Source organism: Macrotis lagotis, chromosome 1 (genome assembly GCF_037893015.1).
Source record: "Macrotis lagotis isolate mMagLag1 chromosome 1, bilby.v1.9.chrom.fasta, whole genome shotgun sequence".
In the NCBI taxonomy this organism is placed as follows: Eukaryota; Metazoa; Chordata; class Mammalia; order Peramelemorphia; family Peramelidae; genus Macrotis; species Macrotis lagotis.
The window spans coordinates 902,104,873-902,122,582 of NC_133658.1; the positions used below are offsets into that span (position 1 = coordinate 902,104,873).

Here is a 17,710-nt window from a genome sequence, read left to right on the forward strand (position 1 = left end):
AATGGGGTCTGGTCTGCTCAGAGCATCTGTCTCATGGCAGTAAAGGAGCTGCAAGTGGGAGCCACAAATGTTGCTATGTAGCCTTCAGCACTTTAGGTTAACCATCAGATGTCACTAATAGCAGCAAATTTCACTTCAGGGTCACTGGTCCACCTTTTTCATGTTTCAGATGAGGAAACTAAGGCACAGGGAGGTTAATGATTTATCTAGGGTCACACAGTGAGCAGTATCTGAAGCAGGATTTGAACTCGGGTTTTCATGAGGCTAAGACCAAGGTCCTTCCTCACTGGCCCCACACCTCACAAGAGCAGAGACACATTTAGACTCTGCCTGTCAGACTGAGCCTCCAGCCCCTTGGCCTCAGCCCGACAGTAGCCTCACCATCCACGCCAGGATTATTAGTCTGTGTCTGATTCAATGTATAATAATAAAAACATTCATGGGGCAGCTAGGTGGCCCAGTGGAAAGAGAACTGGCCCTGGAGTCAGGAGGTCCTGAGTTCAAACCCAGACTCAGATACTTAATAATTGCCTAGATGTGTGACCTGGGGCAAGTCACTTAACCCCATTGCCTTAAATAAATAAAAATTCAGGGATAGCAGAGGCTCTACAGTAGTTTCAATTTAGGTGACTGGGAAGGTCTTGGGCACTGAAGGTGTGCCAGAGGGAGCCGCAATGCAGAAAGAAGCATGAAGGTCGTGGGGGCAGGGCCAAAGCTAAGGCTCACCTTGATGTCTCGGTAGACTACATCCCTGGAGTGCAGGTACTCCAAGGCAGAGACGATCTCAGCCCCATAGAAACGTGCCCTGTCCTCCGTGAAGACACGCTCTCTCGACAGGTGGAAGAACAGCTGGTGGCAGAGGCAGAGACTGAGTGAGGGGGCACCAAGCCCAAGTCCCCTGAGCACTCACATGGGGCAGTTAAATCTAGGGCTATAGGCTAACAGACTTAGGCTGCCCAGAGTCAGGCCAGCAAAGCAATGGATCCCAAGGCTTCCAGCCTGGAAGACTGTGGGGATTTGGGAAGGAGAGTGGATGGAGAAGGGGAAGCCACCAGCCATCTTTACGAAGTTATTTTCAGATTTCTGAAATGGTTTGTGACATGACACAATGCAATGTTGTGACCTTCCCCCTTTCTTCCCCCATTCACTCTGGTTTTACATTTTCTGAAACTCCCGCCATCCCCTTTCCTTGTACCATGCCTGCCCTGCAGGTTCTTTCATCCTTTCTCAAAAGATCTCTGAGAGGCCACAACTCACCTCCCCACCATTGGCATATTCCATCACGAAACATAGGCGGTCATTCGTCTGAAAGGCATACTTTAGTGCCTAGGAGGAGAGAAGGAGATGCTTGCTAACTTAATAACCCTTGATCAACATAGCTTCTCAAATGAGATACTTAGATATAAAGCACTTGGCCAACTGAATATTTAAAGCAGGGGTGGGAAACCTTTTTCCTGCCAAGTGCCATTTGGATATTTATAACATCATTCACGGGTTTGCTTTGGGCAAATATTTAATTGATTCACTCCTAAAAATCACCTTAATTTCTTGAAATTCAAGTCTCAGCCTTGGCAATGCCAGACCAATATGGTCCGAGGACCCAAGGGTCCCACATAATATAAAAGTGTTCACCATCAGCTGGGATGTCGATGGGCCTTACCCACCTGCTCATTGTCAATACAGTGCTTTGTGAATCCTCCTTATCAGTTCATTGGACTGGAATCTTCCTAATGAGGCTATTCCTCCCAGGAAGGCAGGCCTCTGGGGGCTTTCTCCATCTACAGGATTCTTGACTTGGCCCTCCTCAGGCCCCCAGGCAATCACTAACTGGCTTCCAGGGAGCCCCTTCAGATCATCTATCTTTTGGACTGTTGGGAGGAGGGTCTACTGTACCCTTCCAGGGGCCAGGGCTTCCCCCAATTTGATTCTTCTCAAACTAAGTTGTGCCCTCCTCTGCAGAAAATAACACCAGGAAAAGACTGAGGGGAAAAGGAGGAGATAAGAAAACAACAAGGCAGGTTACCAAAGCCCTCAACTCTCCTGTGTTTCTTTTGGCAACAATCTAAAGGGTTGCTAGAAGATGAAGGGCCAAGAATACCAGAGAGAAGCAGTGGGGAGCTTCCCCTAGACCAGGTCTGCACAATGAACAGCCAGATGTAGTGGGCACTGAAGGAAGGATCCTGCCATGGTTCATGGGAAGAGGCCAAAAGCCCAAGGTAAGGTCCCAGCTGGGAATGCCCTGGAGGGACAGAGGCTCTTAATGACCTCATTAGGGCATGCCCCTGGGGCACTAGAAGCCCAAAGCAGGGATGCTGTGACCTGTCTAGAGTTGCCCACAAATAGAGACAGTGAAGTCTGCCAGCACTCTGAACAGACACACCAGAAGGAAGCCAATTGCAGAAATCCAGGAAATTAAGGTCAGGGTCAAATAGGATCTGACCATCTTATTTAAAAGCAGAGTAGTGTCCAAGCAGCACAGTCAAATCAGAAACTGAGGCTGGAAATATGAGCAAACTAAAAACATACAACACTATGAGGAAATTTTATGGAGCAAGAAATGACCAAGACGGAAACCCTGAAGAAGAGAGTAACTCCACAAAGACACACCAGGAGAAGTAGTTGAGGACCACAGAGGCCCTGACTCACTGAACTGGTCACACAACTTCAGGTTAGGGGCCAGATATCAGGTGCTTCTTCTGCAAGGGCTAGTGGCTCCACACATCTTTGAGACCCCACTTCACCCTCAGGTCTGAGGTACTGCCAGGTTATCCACAGTGAGGGGCACTAGGTCAGCTGCCCTTCCATTTGGACTATGTGCTGGATCTACCAGACTCCCAGATTGAGGCCTCCTGTGGCATCACACTATCACCACTGCTGCCATCTACCATGGAAGCTAGTAAGTGAGAGCCTTCAAGGCTATTTTTCTCTAGTCTTTCAAAATGATAACTTTAGCCTCAACAAATATGCCCACAGACCTTGGAGGTCCTTGTGCCTTTTTAGGTATAATCTTGAGTGTTAGTCCAGAACCAGCATGGCTCTCCAGCAAGAGGGCCAGTCATTAGCTGATAGATTCCTTAGCAACGCAGATGTCACATAGGCCCATGTAGCCCCCACCACTCCTGCCATGAGGGTGAAAAAACAGACAGTGCAAAGAAAGATTTCATCAAGACAGGGAGGCACCAGTGGCAGGAGCCCATGAAGCTGGCATCTTGCCCAAATAGGGCTTGACAATGCCATCTCAGCTTTTTCAAAATTTCCGTCCTGGGATCGTTAAGTTGAGGGGTTAAGAAAAGCATCATTGCCCAATGGAGTGGACAAACGTTCTGTCCATCAATGACTAGAACTCAGTGACGTCTAAGGGTCCAGTCTACTGGCCCTCAATTTTGGACACAATCTTAGAAGAACCAAGTCGGTTCACAGGGTTATTCTCAGTTCAGGCCACATAGGAAAACATCAGTGAAAGAATGCTTAGTTGTTTTTTTTTTTGCTTTTTTTGCTAGGCAATGGGGTTAAGTGCTTGCCCAAGGCCACACAGCTAGGTCATTAAGTGTCTGAGGCAGGATTGGAACTCAGGTACTCTTGACTCCAAGGCCAGTGCTCTGTCCACTGCTCCACCTAGCCGCCCCGTAAGAATGCTTAGATAGAGTGAGTGCTAGAGTGTCAGCCAAAGTAAGCAGAAACATCATTTTGGGGCAGAAGTGGACATCTTGCCTTGCAGAATCTCTAAAGAAAGTCAATGAAGAAACCTGGTAAAATTCTCCAGATCAAGTCAATCCACACTTTGATCCCTGGTGACCTCACTGCAAAGGTGGACACAGGAGAGGGTGGTGAAAAGTAAGAGAGGAGCACATACATCACTCATCATCACTTGGGGTCTGAATCCCGAGTCTTCTATCCTAGCCCAGGCCTGCAGTGTTGCCAAGAATGTGAGCTCTCATCCACATGGCCATTCAAGCAGACTTTGGCCTCATATTGTGAGTGAGGGCAGGAAGAAGTTGGATAATTGATAGAAATGAGAAAAACCAGAAGCAACATTTGCCTGTTCCTTTGAGGTTTAGCTAAGGCTACACCTCCAGGAAGTTTTCCTCAACTGATACCAGCAGAAAGTATCCTTCAACTTTCTTCAAAATCTCTGACTAGGAAGAGGTCTGAAAAGTCAAAGCAGTGTTCAAAAGAAGTAATCCATGAAAAAATGCTTCTAATCACTCCAATCCAGAGACATTTGAATGGAAAGCATCTCTGGGGTTCCTCCTCATACCCATCAGGTTGACAAAGCTGACAAAAGGCATAGTCTAGTGTGGAAGCTAGAACTTTGAGCTGGTGTTTGAGCTCAGCCATTACTGTGCTCTCTATATCCTTTGAGCTAGCTTCAGAACTATTAGCTGTATATCACAAAAAGATTAAAGAAAGAGAAAAAAAACCCATTTGGACAAAACTATTTATAATAGTCCTTCAAGTAATAGCATCAAACTAGAAACTTGGGGGGGCACACAAACTGTTAAGGACTAAAAAAAAAAGATGGCACACAAATCTAATGGAGAATCTGGGAAGACTTCTGGGTCCTGATGCAGACTGAAGCAAGCCAAGTTGGGAGAACATTACAGAGGAAAATAATTTGGAATATCTTGAGAACTGTGATCAGTACAGCAACAACCAGAGAGCAGAGTTTATGAGGAAGTACACTTGCCCCTGCCAACCAGATATGGATGGGATCACAGGCTCCATAAGCAGGGTCCACAAGCCTGGACATGGCCAATGGGGGCTTGACCAAATTCTAATTGAAAGGGCTGCTTTTGTTTATTATTGTCCAGTTGGTGAGTGATATGGGAGTGAGAGATAAGAAATTCCAGGTAAAAATAATTTTTTAAAAAACAGATGACTACACATTCCATGGTATACACAATGTATAACATGGAACCAATGTAAACACTAACAGAATGCCTTCTGTGAGGGGTGGGGGGGAGGGAAGCAGGAATGGGGGGAAAACTGTAAAACTCAGAGTAAATAAAATCTTTCTAAAAAAAAAATAGATGACTAGGGGCAGCTAGGTGGTGCAGTAGCTAAAGCACTGACCCCTGGAGTCAGGAGGACCTGAGTTCAAATTTGGCCTCAGACACTTAATGATTACCTAGCTGTGTGACCTTAAGCAAGATGATTAAGTGCAGCTAGTTGGCACAGTGGATAGAGCACTGACCCCGGAGTCAGGAGGATCTGAGTTCAAATCTGACCTCAGACACTTAATAATGACCTAGCTGTGTGACCTTAGGCAAACCACTTAGCCCCCCATTGCCTTGCCAAAAAAAAACTGAAAAAAAAAATAGATGACTAAAAATGATGCTGAAGGGGGCAAAAAAATCACAAATGGCACCATTGTTCCAGAAAGGCAAACAGAGACCAGAAAGAAGCTAATAAGTCATGTGAGTTATATCTTTGGATCTTCATCAAATGTTTATGAGGATAAACCTCATGCCTATTGAGGGTCCCCAAAGAAGACAAGAGAAGGGGGAAGAGAAGCTTTCACAAACTCTGCCTTAACAGACCATGGCATCCAAGTCTCACCACAGACAGAAAGGTCTAGAAACAACAGAATCTAGGCCTCTTTCTGGATCCTAAGTCCCTACAGTCAAGGATTCGGGGCTCATGTAAGATCATCCTAGATCATGAGAGGCAACTTTGTTCTACAATTGGTTATGAACATTCAAGTCAATTCCACAACTACACCTTGGGTTCTCTGGATGGGCAAGACTCCAAAGAAGTAGGCCCTGACCTCAAGGACTCTACCTGGGGAAACAAAAGACACATTTATAAATAAGTACATGACAGAGATAGGTGGTGACCTTTTAGCTGCCTGGGAGGCAGGGATGAGAAGCACATTAGACACAGAAAAGGCTTCATTTGGAAGGAGGCAAGGCACTCCAGGCACAAGTGATGGCCTGTACCAAGGCACGGAGAAGGAAGATGTGATGAGACAATGGCAAGTTTGGAGAGATGAGCAGAAGCCCCTAGAAGTCTCTTCATGAGGGGTGGCCCTGGGCTGTGGGGCTGCCTGGTATGTTGTGGAGAGAAGAGACAGATCAGGGTAGGTTTCCTGGAGGAGGGGTCTCCAGATTGGGGACCCTGGTCTTCTCAGTGGTCACCATGGGCCTCTCTGCTCATCTGGGGCAATTCTCTTGAGAAACTGGGAGTCTTTGGCATAGAGTTTATAACTGAAGCATTTGTGACTTCTCTTTGAGCCTTTAATCAACTCAGAATGCTGAGTGATCACATGAGACAGAAGAGGATCCAGGGCAGAGGAACTGATGGGGCATCCAGGGCGAGGACTTGCCACAAGTCAGGAAGTGGTATCTGAAGAGACCTGGAGGGACTGAGAAGGCTGAGTCTGGAGGAGAGGAGATGCCAGGCAGACATGCAGCTAGAGAGCATCAGACAGGCTGCTTGATGCCAGGGACAGAAGGGGCAGAGCCCAACTTGGGTCTGATGTAAGAAGACTTTGTAGTGAGGACAGCCTCCCTCCAGAGATGGATGAATGCTTGGATGTCTGGCTGGTTATAGGCACCATGAATGGCAGAGGTAGTGAGCTCCTAGAGGAGATGGCCTCAAGAGCCTTGGCCAAAAGAAGGGATGCCACTTCCTCAGAGTCTGGAGCAAGGCTGACTGCTACTGTTTTATCTTTAGACAAGAAGGAATGGAAATATAAAGGACAACAGAAAGAGATGATGCCCAAGCTAAACAAGGAGATCAATAGAGTAGGGAAGGGAATAAGTCTCTACGTGGACCAGGCCCTGTGCATTTTCTCACTTAGACCTTATAACCACCTGGGGAGTAGGTGCCATAATTAACCTCATTTTACAGGTGAGAAAACCGAGAGAGAGGTTAAGTGACACATCCAAGGTCCCAGGCTTGGAAGTGTCTGAGGCTGCATTTGAACTCAGGACATCCTAACTTCAGGCTCAGCTTGCTCTATTCTCTATGACACCAGCTGCCTCTGTAAGACTAAGTCTGTCAGAAAGTCCTGAGGAAATAAAGTGACCAGATCCAGACAGCCTCTCTCTTGGAAGACATGAAGGCTGCCCACTTTAGGGAGCTTCAAAAGACAACAGAGAAGAGCTGAGACACCACAGGACAAAGGGAGCAGTGCCTGCAGCCTCTGGGCCAGCCTGAACACAAGTCTGGGTCCCACCCTTGAAGGCCCTAAAGGCCTGCCTGGAACATCTTTGTTGAGAGCAAATCCTGCCAGACTCATCTCTTTCTCTCCTTCTGACCAGGAGGACCTGCTGGTCAACCAGGGCTACCCAAGGAGAGTTTACTGAGAGGGGTCCTTTACCTGGATAGGATCTGAGGCCCCTGCAGCAGCTGGGCCAGGGAAGCCTGGATGAAACCTTTCTCAAGTCAAGTGTCTAAATATTGAAATAAATGCATCAGCTATAATGGAAACCAACTATCGAAACTAGTATCCAAATATTGTTACAAGTAGGTTCAAGGATCCCAGGTTAAGAACCCCCAATCTAGGCTAGCAAAGCATTTGATGAGGTCTTCCAGGTTGTGCTTGTGCAAAAGATGGAGAACTGGCCTGGGATGGAGGTGCTTAGGTGGTGAGGGGCCACTAGGGGGTGCCACAATGCGTGCACACAGAGACAGACCTGGAGGCAAAAAAGGCTCATCCTTTGGAGTTTGAATTTGGCCTCAGACACACTCATTTGCTTAGTGACCCTGGGCAAGTCACTTCAATCCTGTTTGCCTCAATTTCCTCATTTATAAAATGAGCTAGAGAAGGAAATGGCAAACCCAAAATTTCTGCTCAGAAAACCCTAATAGGGTCACAGAGAGTCAGACAAGACCACAAAGGTAATCGAGTTAGGGGGTTACCGGGCTAATCAGTCGAGTTAGGGGGCTGCTGGGCTGATCAAAAAAGTTAGGAGGCAGTCAGGCTAATCAGTCAAGTAAGGGGAGGCCGCCAGGCTGATCAGTTAAGTTAGAGAACTGCCAGGTTGATCAACTGAGTTAGGGGGCTGCCAGGCTGATGAATCGACCAAAGTCTAATCATGAATGACTCAAGGTGAACTTAGGGAGAGGTTCAAGCTGAGAAACCTCAGGATTCATGTTTCACCTGGAGCTGCTGAAAATTTTTATTAGTGACTTGGGTAAAGACACTTGTGAAAAATGTAGCTGAGGGGTGGCTAGGTGGTGCAGTGGATAGAGCACTGGCCTTGGAGTCAAGAGTACCTGGGTTCAAATCTGGCCTCAGACACTTAATAATTACCTAGCTGCAGGGCCTTGGGCAAGCCACTTAACCCCATTGCCTTGCAAAAAAAAAAAGAAAGAAAAATGTAGCTGATCCAAAGATGACAGCGAGAGCACTTTGAGGTTTCAGGTTGAAATTCATTTACCTAAATATCACACCAGGCAAGACAGGGGCCAAAGCTGCCTGTGTGTGTGTATGTGTGTGTGTGTGTGTGTGTGTGTGTGTGTGTGTGTGTATGGTTTGTTCATGTTGGACTTAACCAGAAGGCCAAATCTAATGAAATTTGGAGTTGTACATCCAATGAAGATGAGCAAGAGATGGAACAATAGGTTAGAACAAAGTTTAGAGTTCAAGATCATGAAGGTAACAGTAAAGAGTGATGTTGAGACTTAAGATGAGAGGATACACTAATGCATTATGGAGATAACAAAGCAGCCTTTTGTGGAGCAAAACTAGCCATGCATTCATCCAGGATTGCCGATGCAAGGATGATTACAATGTCTTCAACCACCAATCTCATTACTCAGCATGTGTGCCAGAGTTCAGAGACAGAAACACTGGCCCCACAAACACCAAAATAATCCAAACAACACTTTTGGTAGCCAAGGATTGGAAAAAAGTGATGGCCAATAATTATAACTGGAAAGACCTAAAGAGCAAACTCAGTGCCAAATTCTTTTAAGGACCACCCTTCACTGCAAAAGAGAGGACTCAAAGGTGTGGAAAATCGCATATTCTGCTAGATGTGATTGATCTATTGGTTGGTTTTAAGAATTTTTTCTTTTTCTTTTTTAGTCTTTGTTACAAGGGGAGAAATTATTCTGTGAGACATAAAAAATTAAAAAAATTTTTTTTTAAAAATATGCCCGTACCCATTGGTGGCTGAAGATAGAGATACTGGCAATTGGGGCACTCAATGCAATGAAAGATTGGAGGAGATATGTATATGATAAATGCAAGAAAAGATATGGAGAGGAAGACAGGAAGCCAAGTACCAAATTCTTTGAGGAGGAAAGAAAACTTGTAAGTAAATGTAACCCACATTGGGAGTGCCTGACAGCTGAGGACATGTCCTTGAGCAATGGTGGCCAAAAGGTGTCATGAGGCAAGGTTTGTGTCTACTCTTTCCCTGGGCCCAGGATCTCTGAGAGAAGAAACACTCAGTACTAGAGAAGCAGAAATAATGATGAACTGAGATGCATGCCTATCAAGGACAAGGCCTTGGGCAGAGTCCATATAGGACAAGGATTCTCTATTGGTGGTATTCTATCAAACTCTGAAAGAACCATTTCTGAGAGCCACAGTCACTCCAGAAGTCATACAACAATGCATACAAGAAGATGCAGCTAGGTGGCGCAGTGGATAGAGCACCAGCCCAGAATCAGGAGTACCTGAGTTCAAATCCGACCTCAGACACGTAATATTTATCTAGCTGTGTGGCCCTTGGGCAAGTCACTTAACCCCATTGCCTTGCAAAAATCTAAAAACAAAAAACAATGCATATAAGAAAAAGCAAATGGACCAAAACAGTGACTGTATAGAATGCAGTCGTCTGATTTCATTCATTGGTGCTTACAGTTTGTACAGGCACCAGAGAACCAGAGGAAGAAGACTAATCAAAAGACTCTCAGCAAAGGGTGCTGGGGCCTTAAGTGATCCCAAGCTGCTCCTTAAACATTACAGTCCTCCTAGTGATGCTCTTAAATTATGAAACATGGAACATTACCATCTCTAAAGAATCAACATTGCAGGTACTGTAAAAGGCAGTAAAGAAACAACATGGAGGGCAGCTAGGTGGCACAGTGGATAGAGTACTGGCCTTGGAATCAAGAGTACCTGAGTTCAAATCCGGCCTCAGACATTTCATAATTACCTAGCCGTGTGGCCTTGGGCAAGCCACTTAACCCCATTGCCTTGAAAAATCTTTTAAAAAAAAAAAGAAAAGAAAAAAAAGAAACAAGGTGAATCAGGTCCAAGCAAACCATAGCCTATTACCAATGGAGACCCAGGTTCTAGTGGTCATTAGAAAATGTTGGATCAGCCCATGGGTTGCCCAGACTGCAGAGATTCAAAAGAGACTGGCAGAGGGTGAACCAATGGGCAACAAATGATCTCTACCACTAAAGAAAGACTTACATTCATCCATCTAGCATGGAGTCACTAATGTAGGAAGCAATAGACAGTAAGGAGGCCAGAAAGTCCATAAACTCTCAGTCAGCAAACAGTGATTCTCCTTACTAAGAGGAAATAAAAGAAAGCTGAAGGCAGGGCTGGGCTAGAGAACATGCAGTGCAATGTCCTGGGGAAGATGGGGGGACAAAATCAGCACACCAGGAAGTCAAAGGCAACAGAAGGAGAGGCCTTTGTAGGAGCCTGAGCATGAAATTCAACCAAACAAGAGCATCTCTAGAGGAAGGGACCAGCCAGATCAGTGGCTCTGAGTAGGGAGCTCTGGAAGCACCATGTGGACATTAGCCCTGAAAGTGAACAAGGCAGAGAAGGATCAGCTGAACTGGACCCAGGAAGGTCTGTGCTGCAAGCCATAGCTGACACTGGAAGGACTGATTTTTAAGATCTCAGAGAGAGGAATATGCTTCATAACTGGGAAAAATCATGGCTAGTTTTGCCAAAGAATTGTCCCCCCAAAGAGCTGCTTTGTTATCTCCATAAGAGCTTCCCAGTGTTGGAGAGGCGGATGCTGCTACCCAGGGTGGGTGTGATAAGATGTCTGGAAGTCAGGGGGCCTTCCTTTCATGCACTGCTCATGAGAAGAACATGCTCCAATAGGCTCCCTGCTTTGGCAACAGGGAGTGAGGCCATGCCTGGTCAACGTGCTTCTAGGGGTGGGAGAACAAAGGGGATCTTGGGAAGTGATGGTGACATTAAACAAGACATCAACACTGAAAGAGATGCCCTCTGAAGCACCACCAGCAGGGCTGCCTCATTTGACCTGTCAGCCTAGGAGGGAGCCCCCACCTGAAATGGACTGACCCAATCAACTTACTGTGAGAAATGGGTGCCTGGTATTCTGCAGGACTCGACTCTCAGTGACTGTGTGGGCGACTTCATCCTAGAGACAGACAGCCAGGTGAGCATGGAACTATAGCAATGCTTGGTCTTAGGGCTGAGGCCTCGTCTGCAGAGTCGGGGTACCCTACTCCCATTCCAGAGAAGCTCTGTACCCACAGGGCTTAGCAGCTAATACATAACAAGGCATCCTCAAGTTGGGCAGGGCCCTCACAGCCTTGCATCTAACCACCTGGGGGTGGGGGTGTGAGCAGTTTGCCCAAAATGGCTCAGATCTTGTTTGCACCCAGACCCCATGGCCCCAAGTGCAGCCTTGGGCTGACACATACTAGATGGGGCCCCAGGAGCTCTCAAGATGTGTCACCCCACTTGTCAAAGGTGGCCATTCCTTGGGATCTTCTCCTTGCAGGATGGCTGGAAGGGAGTCTCAATCTCTTTCACACAAGCTGGCAAGGCAGTGGTCAGCCATGAGGAAGTTAAACCCACTCCTGACTCCCAGGCGCATTAACCCAATCCCTCAGCCCACCCTCCTTAGGCTGTCTTATGGCCTCAGGGTTCTCCCTGCAGGGCAGATGCAACTCCCTTTCACTCAGACTTAAGGCCCCCTGAGAGCAGGGACTGCCCTGGGATGATGGCAGGATTCTCTCCATCAGACTTCTTGGCCACTGTCTCCTCCATGGCCACTCCTTGGAGGGGGCTTTCTAACCTGTTACATGAATACACTTGCTGGGCTTCCTTGCTCTTAGAACCACAGGGGCACCTCATGAGCCATTGGCCTAACTGCCCTGACCTCTTCTCTCTCTCTGCCTCTGTTTGGATGCTGCACCTTTAAAGTCCACCGGGACTCCTTTTTCTCTCTTTTAGCCTGTGGTGCCAGGTTGGTCCACCCCTGAGCACACAGGGGAACCCTGTTCTGCATTCACTATGTCTGCATCTACAGTGGGCACAGCCCAGGGCCTGGAATCAGGAAGACTCCTCGATCTGATTTTACATCTGGCCTCAGACACTTCCTAGTTGTGACCCCAAGCAGGTCACTTCACCCCTGCTGACTCTGTTTCCTCATCTGTAAATAAGCTGAGGAAGGAAATGCAAACTGCTTCAGTATCTCTGACCATGGGCCATGAAGGATTTGATTTGCCTATCCCATGCTGCAGTAGGCCACCTACCTTGGCAATGATGACCTCCTTCCTCAGGATCTTCATGGCATAATAGCGCCCTGTGGCCTTCTCCCGCACCAAGATGACTTTGCCAAAGGTGCCCTTGCCCAGAAGCTTGAGATAGTCAAAGTCGTTCATGGTCTGGGGGAGGGGGGAATGGGGAGGATAGTATGCTTTTTCCAGAGGGGTTCAGTCCTCCCCTCTACCCTGACAGTCCCATGGCACTTATGACCCACAGGTGGCTAATCTGTGGGCACAACCCTTCCTTGACTCCTCCCTTGTTCTATATTCCCCACCAAAGCCTGGAGGGCAGGCTTGCTCCTCCGGACCTCCCCAGTCCACACACTCACCGCCTTTGTCCGGGTTTTGCTGACAGCTACTTCCATGTCCTCAGCCACTGAAGAGTCGCTGGGGGAGCCACATTTGTAGTCTGAGTCTTCCATAGGCTCCTGATTCTTCAGGCTGTTGGCCACCATCTGGATAGCCCTCATCCACTCCTCCCTAAATGACACAGACACAAGCCACGGCAGGAATGTCAGCCAGGATAGTGCAGCCCATCCCAAACATTCCCAATCAAGGCCCTCCCAGGTCTCCTGGGGTTGGAGTGGGTCTTTCCAGCCTCCATGGAAAACTGGCTTGCTGGCTGACCATCATATGCAATTCTCCCATCTCCCACCTCCATGCCTTTGTACAGAAAGTCCCCTGGCCTGGAAGGCTCTCTGCCTCACTTCCACCATGGTGAGGCTTAGCTACGCCTCCAGTCTGAGATCTTTACCAGTCTCTAAATAACTAGCATTTTCCCTCCCTCCTGCAATTACCCTCCTTTCAACAGGCGGTGGTTTGTCACCAACCTGAGAGAGATACTCTGACCAGGGCAGAGAACGGTGGGCTGGTCACCTCGCTCCTTCAAGCCATTTTCAAGACACCTAAGATCGTGACCCCTCTGGGGGATGACAAGTCACAGTACTCATTCAGATGAGCTTACACACCTCCACTCCAGCCTTTTTCTCAGTGTGGCTCCATCACCTTCTCTGCCAGCTAACAGTCTGACCATTATGTCGATTCACTGTACCTATGACTTTAGATTTCTGTCCTTATTGCTCTTCCACTGAAGTCACTGTAGTGCAGTGGTGACCCTTATGCTCAGAAGACCCCAGTCCCTGAGAAGGGCAGCTCTGACAGGTTCAGGCCTTGTGTCTATCATCAGAGGTCCAGCCTGCCTATCATGGGGCAGCCTCATTGCCTAGAGACTGGCTGAGATAAAATGATTTGGGAAGTCGCAGCTGAGACATGGCAGGGTTGCAGTCCATGCTGCTGGTGGGAGCGCCCTCCCAAATGAGATCACAGATCATCTGTTTTTTTTGTTTTTAAGGTTTTTGCAAGGTAGTGGGGTTAAGTGGCTTGCCCAAGACCACATAGCTAGGTAATTATTAAGTGTCTGAAGTTGGATTTGAACTCAGGTACTCCTGACTTCAGGGCCAGTGCTTTATCCACTGCGCCACCTAGCTGCTCATAGATCAACTTAAATACTTCCACTGATGCCAAGAGAAATTCTCAAAGAGCCCTAACGTTTTAGGGCTAGAAGTGACTTTATGAAGTCAAAAGAGTCAGCCCCCTACCTCTGGGGACAGTTCTTCTGGGGAGAGCCAGGGAGCTTTTCCCACAAGGGGATTCCAATTGCTATTTTGTTCCAAAGGTAAACGCTCCTCTTCAAGTCGTGTCTTCCCTGGATGCAAAGCAGGTCCTGGATGGACAGAGGCCTACTGAGATGAGCTGTCAAGTCATTTGACTCTGTGATCACATCCTGGGCACAAGGGACACATGGGGCATGCTAACCCTCTGGACTCTTGCTGAATTAAAATAGGCTGAGCAGATGCGCACGCTGGGGGCCAAGGAAGAGGGCAAGGAGCAGATTGCCGGCACCCTGAGCAATAAGCCAAATGAATTTTGCAACTTCTCTGGGGGCAGTGACATGGAGCTCAGATGTCACAGCAAGCCTGGATTCACGCCCTGTGGGGCAGCACTCGCCAGTTCTCTGGGAGCTCTGATGCCAAGATCCCCTGAAGGGGGAGGGGCTCTCTCCCCACCTTTGCCCTCAACTCCTCTGGTCAAGGTCGAAGCCTTTCCTGGGCCCTCTGGCCCTCACAGGCAGGAGACCTCACCAGTGTTGCCACCCCTATCTCGCTTCTACCCCCCATCTCCTTCTGCTCCAGGGTAAGGAGTGTGTCAGAGAACCTCCAGTGATGCTTGGTTCTACTGACTTCTCATCCCACAATCCCGCTGTACCCCAATTAACCATAGACATTCTGGAGAAAGGAGATGTTGCCCACCCCACTCCACTGAGGTCTATGACAAAGTTAGAAGTTCCCAAGAGAGAAAAGAAAGCTTGGGCACCCCCAGGGAGTGCAACACCATTCCTGGCCTTATAGGGCATTCTGGCATCAGATAAGAAAGATAATGTGGGGGCGGGGGGCGAGGTCTTCCTAGGTTCTGGGAGGGTCAGCAGGTCCTGGAGTCAGGGCCCTATGTGTGGTCCTGTCCTGAACTAAGACCTTGGACAAGATGACCTCTCCTTCTTTTCTAGCCAAGAGAAGGCATGTGCACTGGGCCTCCCATGTAAGCTACCACTAGTTTGCTAGAAATTCACCAGGAGGCCAAGTCCACCCATCAAGCCTTAGACAAGTATATAAGTTTTTTAAGGGCATTTCCCCTTCCAGGGCTCTGCAGAGGGACGTGTGTCCCAAGAAAGAGAGAACAAGGGTCAAAAGCACTGCCCCGGAAGCTTGGCTCCAACTGGATCAGGGGCAGAGAGCTCCTGGGGCTCAGACTCACCCAGGAAAAGTGCCATGGCTTCACTCAAAGGCCTCCTTGGCAATACCAAGAGAACATGGCAGGAAAGAGGTCAAAGATGGCTGAGTGGTCGCCATCCTATATGGGCTAGGGGGAAGCCCAGCATTTGGCTGCAGTCAGGTCATGACGGATCCAATCAAGAAGCAGTCTTGGCAGCAAGATCCTGTCTCCAACCCTTCCCAGCTCACTTTACCTCAGGAATGGGTCTCAGTTCCCTCTTCAGGACTGTCCCATCATGACCATGTGTCAGACACTACATTGGGTGCTAGAGAGACAAAGACAAAGGACACAGCCTCTGTCCTCAAGGAGCTGACCAAGTTAAGACAAAGGAATTCTAGGCTGGGTGATAGGGCCTTAAAGGAAGCATGGAGGCCAACCAGTCTGGTCAAAGATGTGGAGGGAAGAGATGACAAACAAAACAGTAACAAGAAAATCTCACATTTCCACAGCACTTTATCTGAACAATCTCTGTGGAGACAATGTTAGAAATGAAAAAAACCAAAGGGAATCAGATGAGTCAGAAAAGGAATGAGTGTAAGTCATCACAGACAGGAGCTGTACTCTGGAGGCTTTAAAGGACAAAAAAAGGAGCCTGAATCTCAGAAGTTTCTTGAGAAGTGACATGATCAGGCCTGTGCTACAGGAACACTGACAGAGCAAGTGGATTGAGGATGGGTGGGACAGGACTGCCCTGTCTTGAGGGAATTAGTTCTCCAAGTTCTGCCATGATTACCTTTTATTCATTCTAAAATGCCTCCTTTGAGGATGATGGGTAGTTAAGAGCTTGGAAAGGTCTAAAATCATTTAATTCACCCCTTCCACTCTCCATTTTACAGATGAGAAAACTGAGGACTAGAGAGGTCAAGTCCCTTACCCAAGGTCACCAAGCTACTTCCTCAGGAGGAGGTGACCTGACATTCAACCCTCTAATCCAGGGACCTTCCCACACATCACACTGCAATGCAATGCCCAAATCTACCATACTCCCAATGTCACAAATCCATCAGGTAGCAGACCCAGAAGACAGGTAATAGATCAGAACCAGAAGTGCCTGAGGTTACCTCCAGCCCCTCGTTTCCTGGCTTGGGAAGTGAAGCCACTTGGCCAAGGCTATGCAGAAGGGGTAGGATGGGATGGCAGGCCCCTCAGACTCCAGCCTTAGCCTTCCACCATCTGGCCAAAAGCCAAGGAACCAAGCTCTGTCCCTGGCTCCAGCAGCCACCAACCAAGAGCCCCCTTAAGGAGAGAGTGCCCACTCTAAGGGGCATTATAGCCCAAGGGCAGAAATGCTAGATGTGGAGTCAGGAAGTCCTAGGTTCAAAAACTGGTTCTGACACTTCCTGGTTGTGAGACCCTGGACAAATCCCTTCCCCTTCCTAAGGTTCAGTGTCTACACTGGGTAAAAGGGCTCTGCATGCACTAAAGTGGCTCAAAGAAGGGCAGTTCTTGTGAGCATTGTTGGAAGGCCTCCCTATGTTCCTGGGGGCCCCCCTGGGCCTGGCCTGCCTCCCCTCCCCCCTCCCTCCACCAGTTCTCTGGCTGACTAAGAGGGGGAATGGTCAATAGTTCCAATTTAGGAGGCCTTGTCTTCAAGTCGCTGCCAAACTGCAAAGAGTTCACAGAGATCATGGCAGTGCCAAGAAAACTCATGGGGGGGGGTCAAGCAGGTGAGAAGCAGTTGAGTCAGAGATTGGGGAAACCTGGTGCCAATGGCATTAAGGCGACAGGCCCCACGGTTCCCAGGGTAAGAAGACCCACCTCTCATCTGGAGAATCCACATGGAATGTCCTTTCGATAACTGTTGTCCACTGCAAGCAGCGGATGACAAAAGTGTTGGGCCGAGGTCGCTCTGTCTTCATCAGCTGGCATTCTAGAGGAGAGAAGAGAAGAGGAGCGGGGATTAGAGTGCAGTTTAGGGCTACTTCTGTTCTAGCTCAGGGTCCCATCTCCATAGGGCTCTTCCCCAACCCCACCATCCCTTCCCTTTTGTTTTAGTTTTTGTTTTTTTGTTTTGTTTTGTTTTAGGTTTTTGCAAGGCAAATGGGGTTAAGTAGCTTGCCCAAGGCCACACAGTTAGGTGATTATTAAGTGTCTGAGGAGGGATTTGAACTCAGGTACTCCTGACTCCAGGGCTGGTGCTCTATCCACTGTACCACCTAGTCACCCCATCCCTTCCCTTTTGAAATGACAGTCTTTCTGCATTTTTGTGGTAATTGGGTCTCCCCCAGGCTAGAAGTACAGTGACCATGTCACCACTGGTGGGCACATAAACTTGGACGGGGTTCTATGCTCAGCGGGAGCCAGCCTGGTGACCTCTGATCTGCAAGGCTTTTTCTTAGGGTGGCTTTGGCCCTCTCCCATGTAACCTGGAAGAATGGAAGTGCTCTGAGGACCTCCTGGCTCTAGCCTTTGGATTCCAGAACCAGGCATAAAG

General features: G+C 48.2%; 1 protein-coding gene across 2 annotated transcripts in view; it reads right to left on the minus strand.

Annotated features, from left to right (window-relative positions):
• The window catches only part of AKT2 (AKT serine/threonine kinase 2), a 40,928-nt gene that overhangs the window by 5,537 nt on the left and 17,681 nt on the right, over positions 1-17,710 (minus strand). For both annotated transcript variants that reach the window (XM_074219073.1, XM_074219072.1), the window contains exons 4-9: positions 17,035-17,146; positions 12,777-12,927; positions 12,436-12,567; positions 11,247-11,312; positions 1,258-1,326; positions 727-849 (exon numbers count right to left, since the gene is read on the minus strand). In XM_074219073.1, the coding sequence (XP_074075174.1) occupies positions 727-849; positions 1,258-1,326; positions 11,247-11,312; positions 12,436-12,567; positions 12,777-12,927; positions 17,035-17,146 (653 nt within the window). The remainder of the gene's footprint in view (positions 1-726; positions 850-1,257; positions 1,327-11,246; positions 11,313-12,435; positions 12,568-12,776; positions 12,928-17,034; positions 17,147-17,710) is intronic.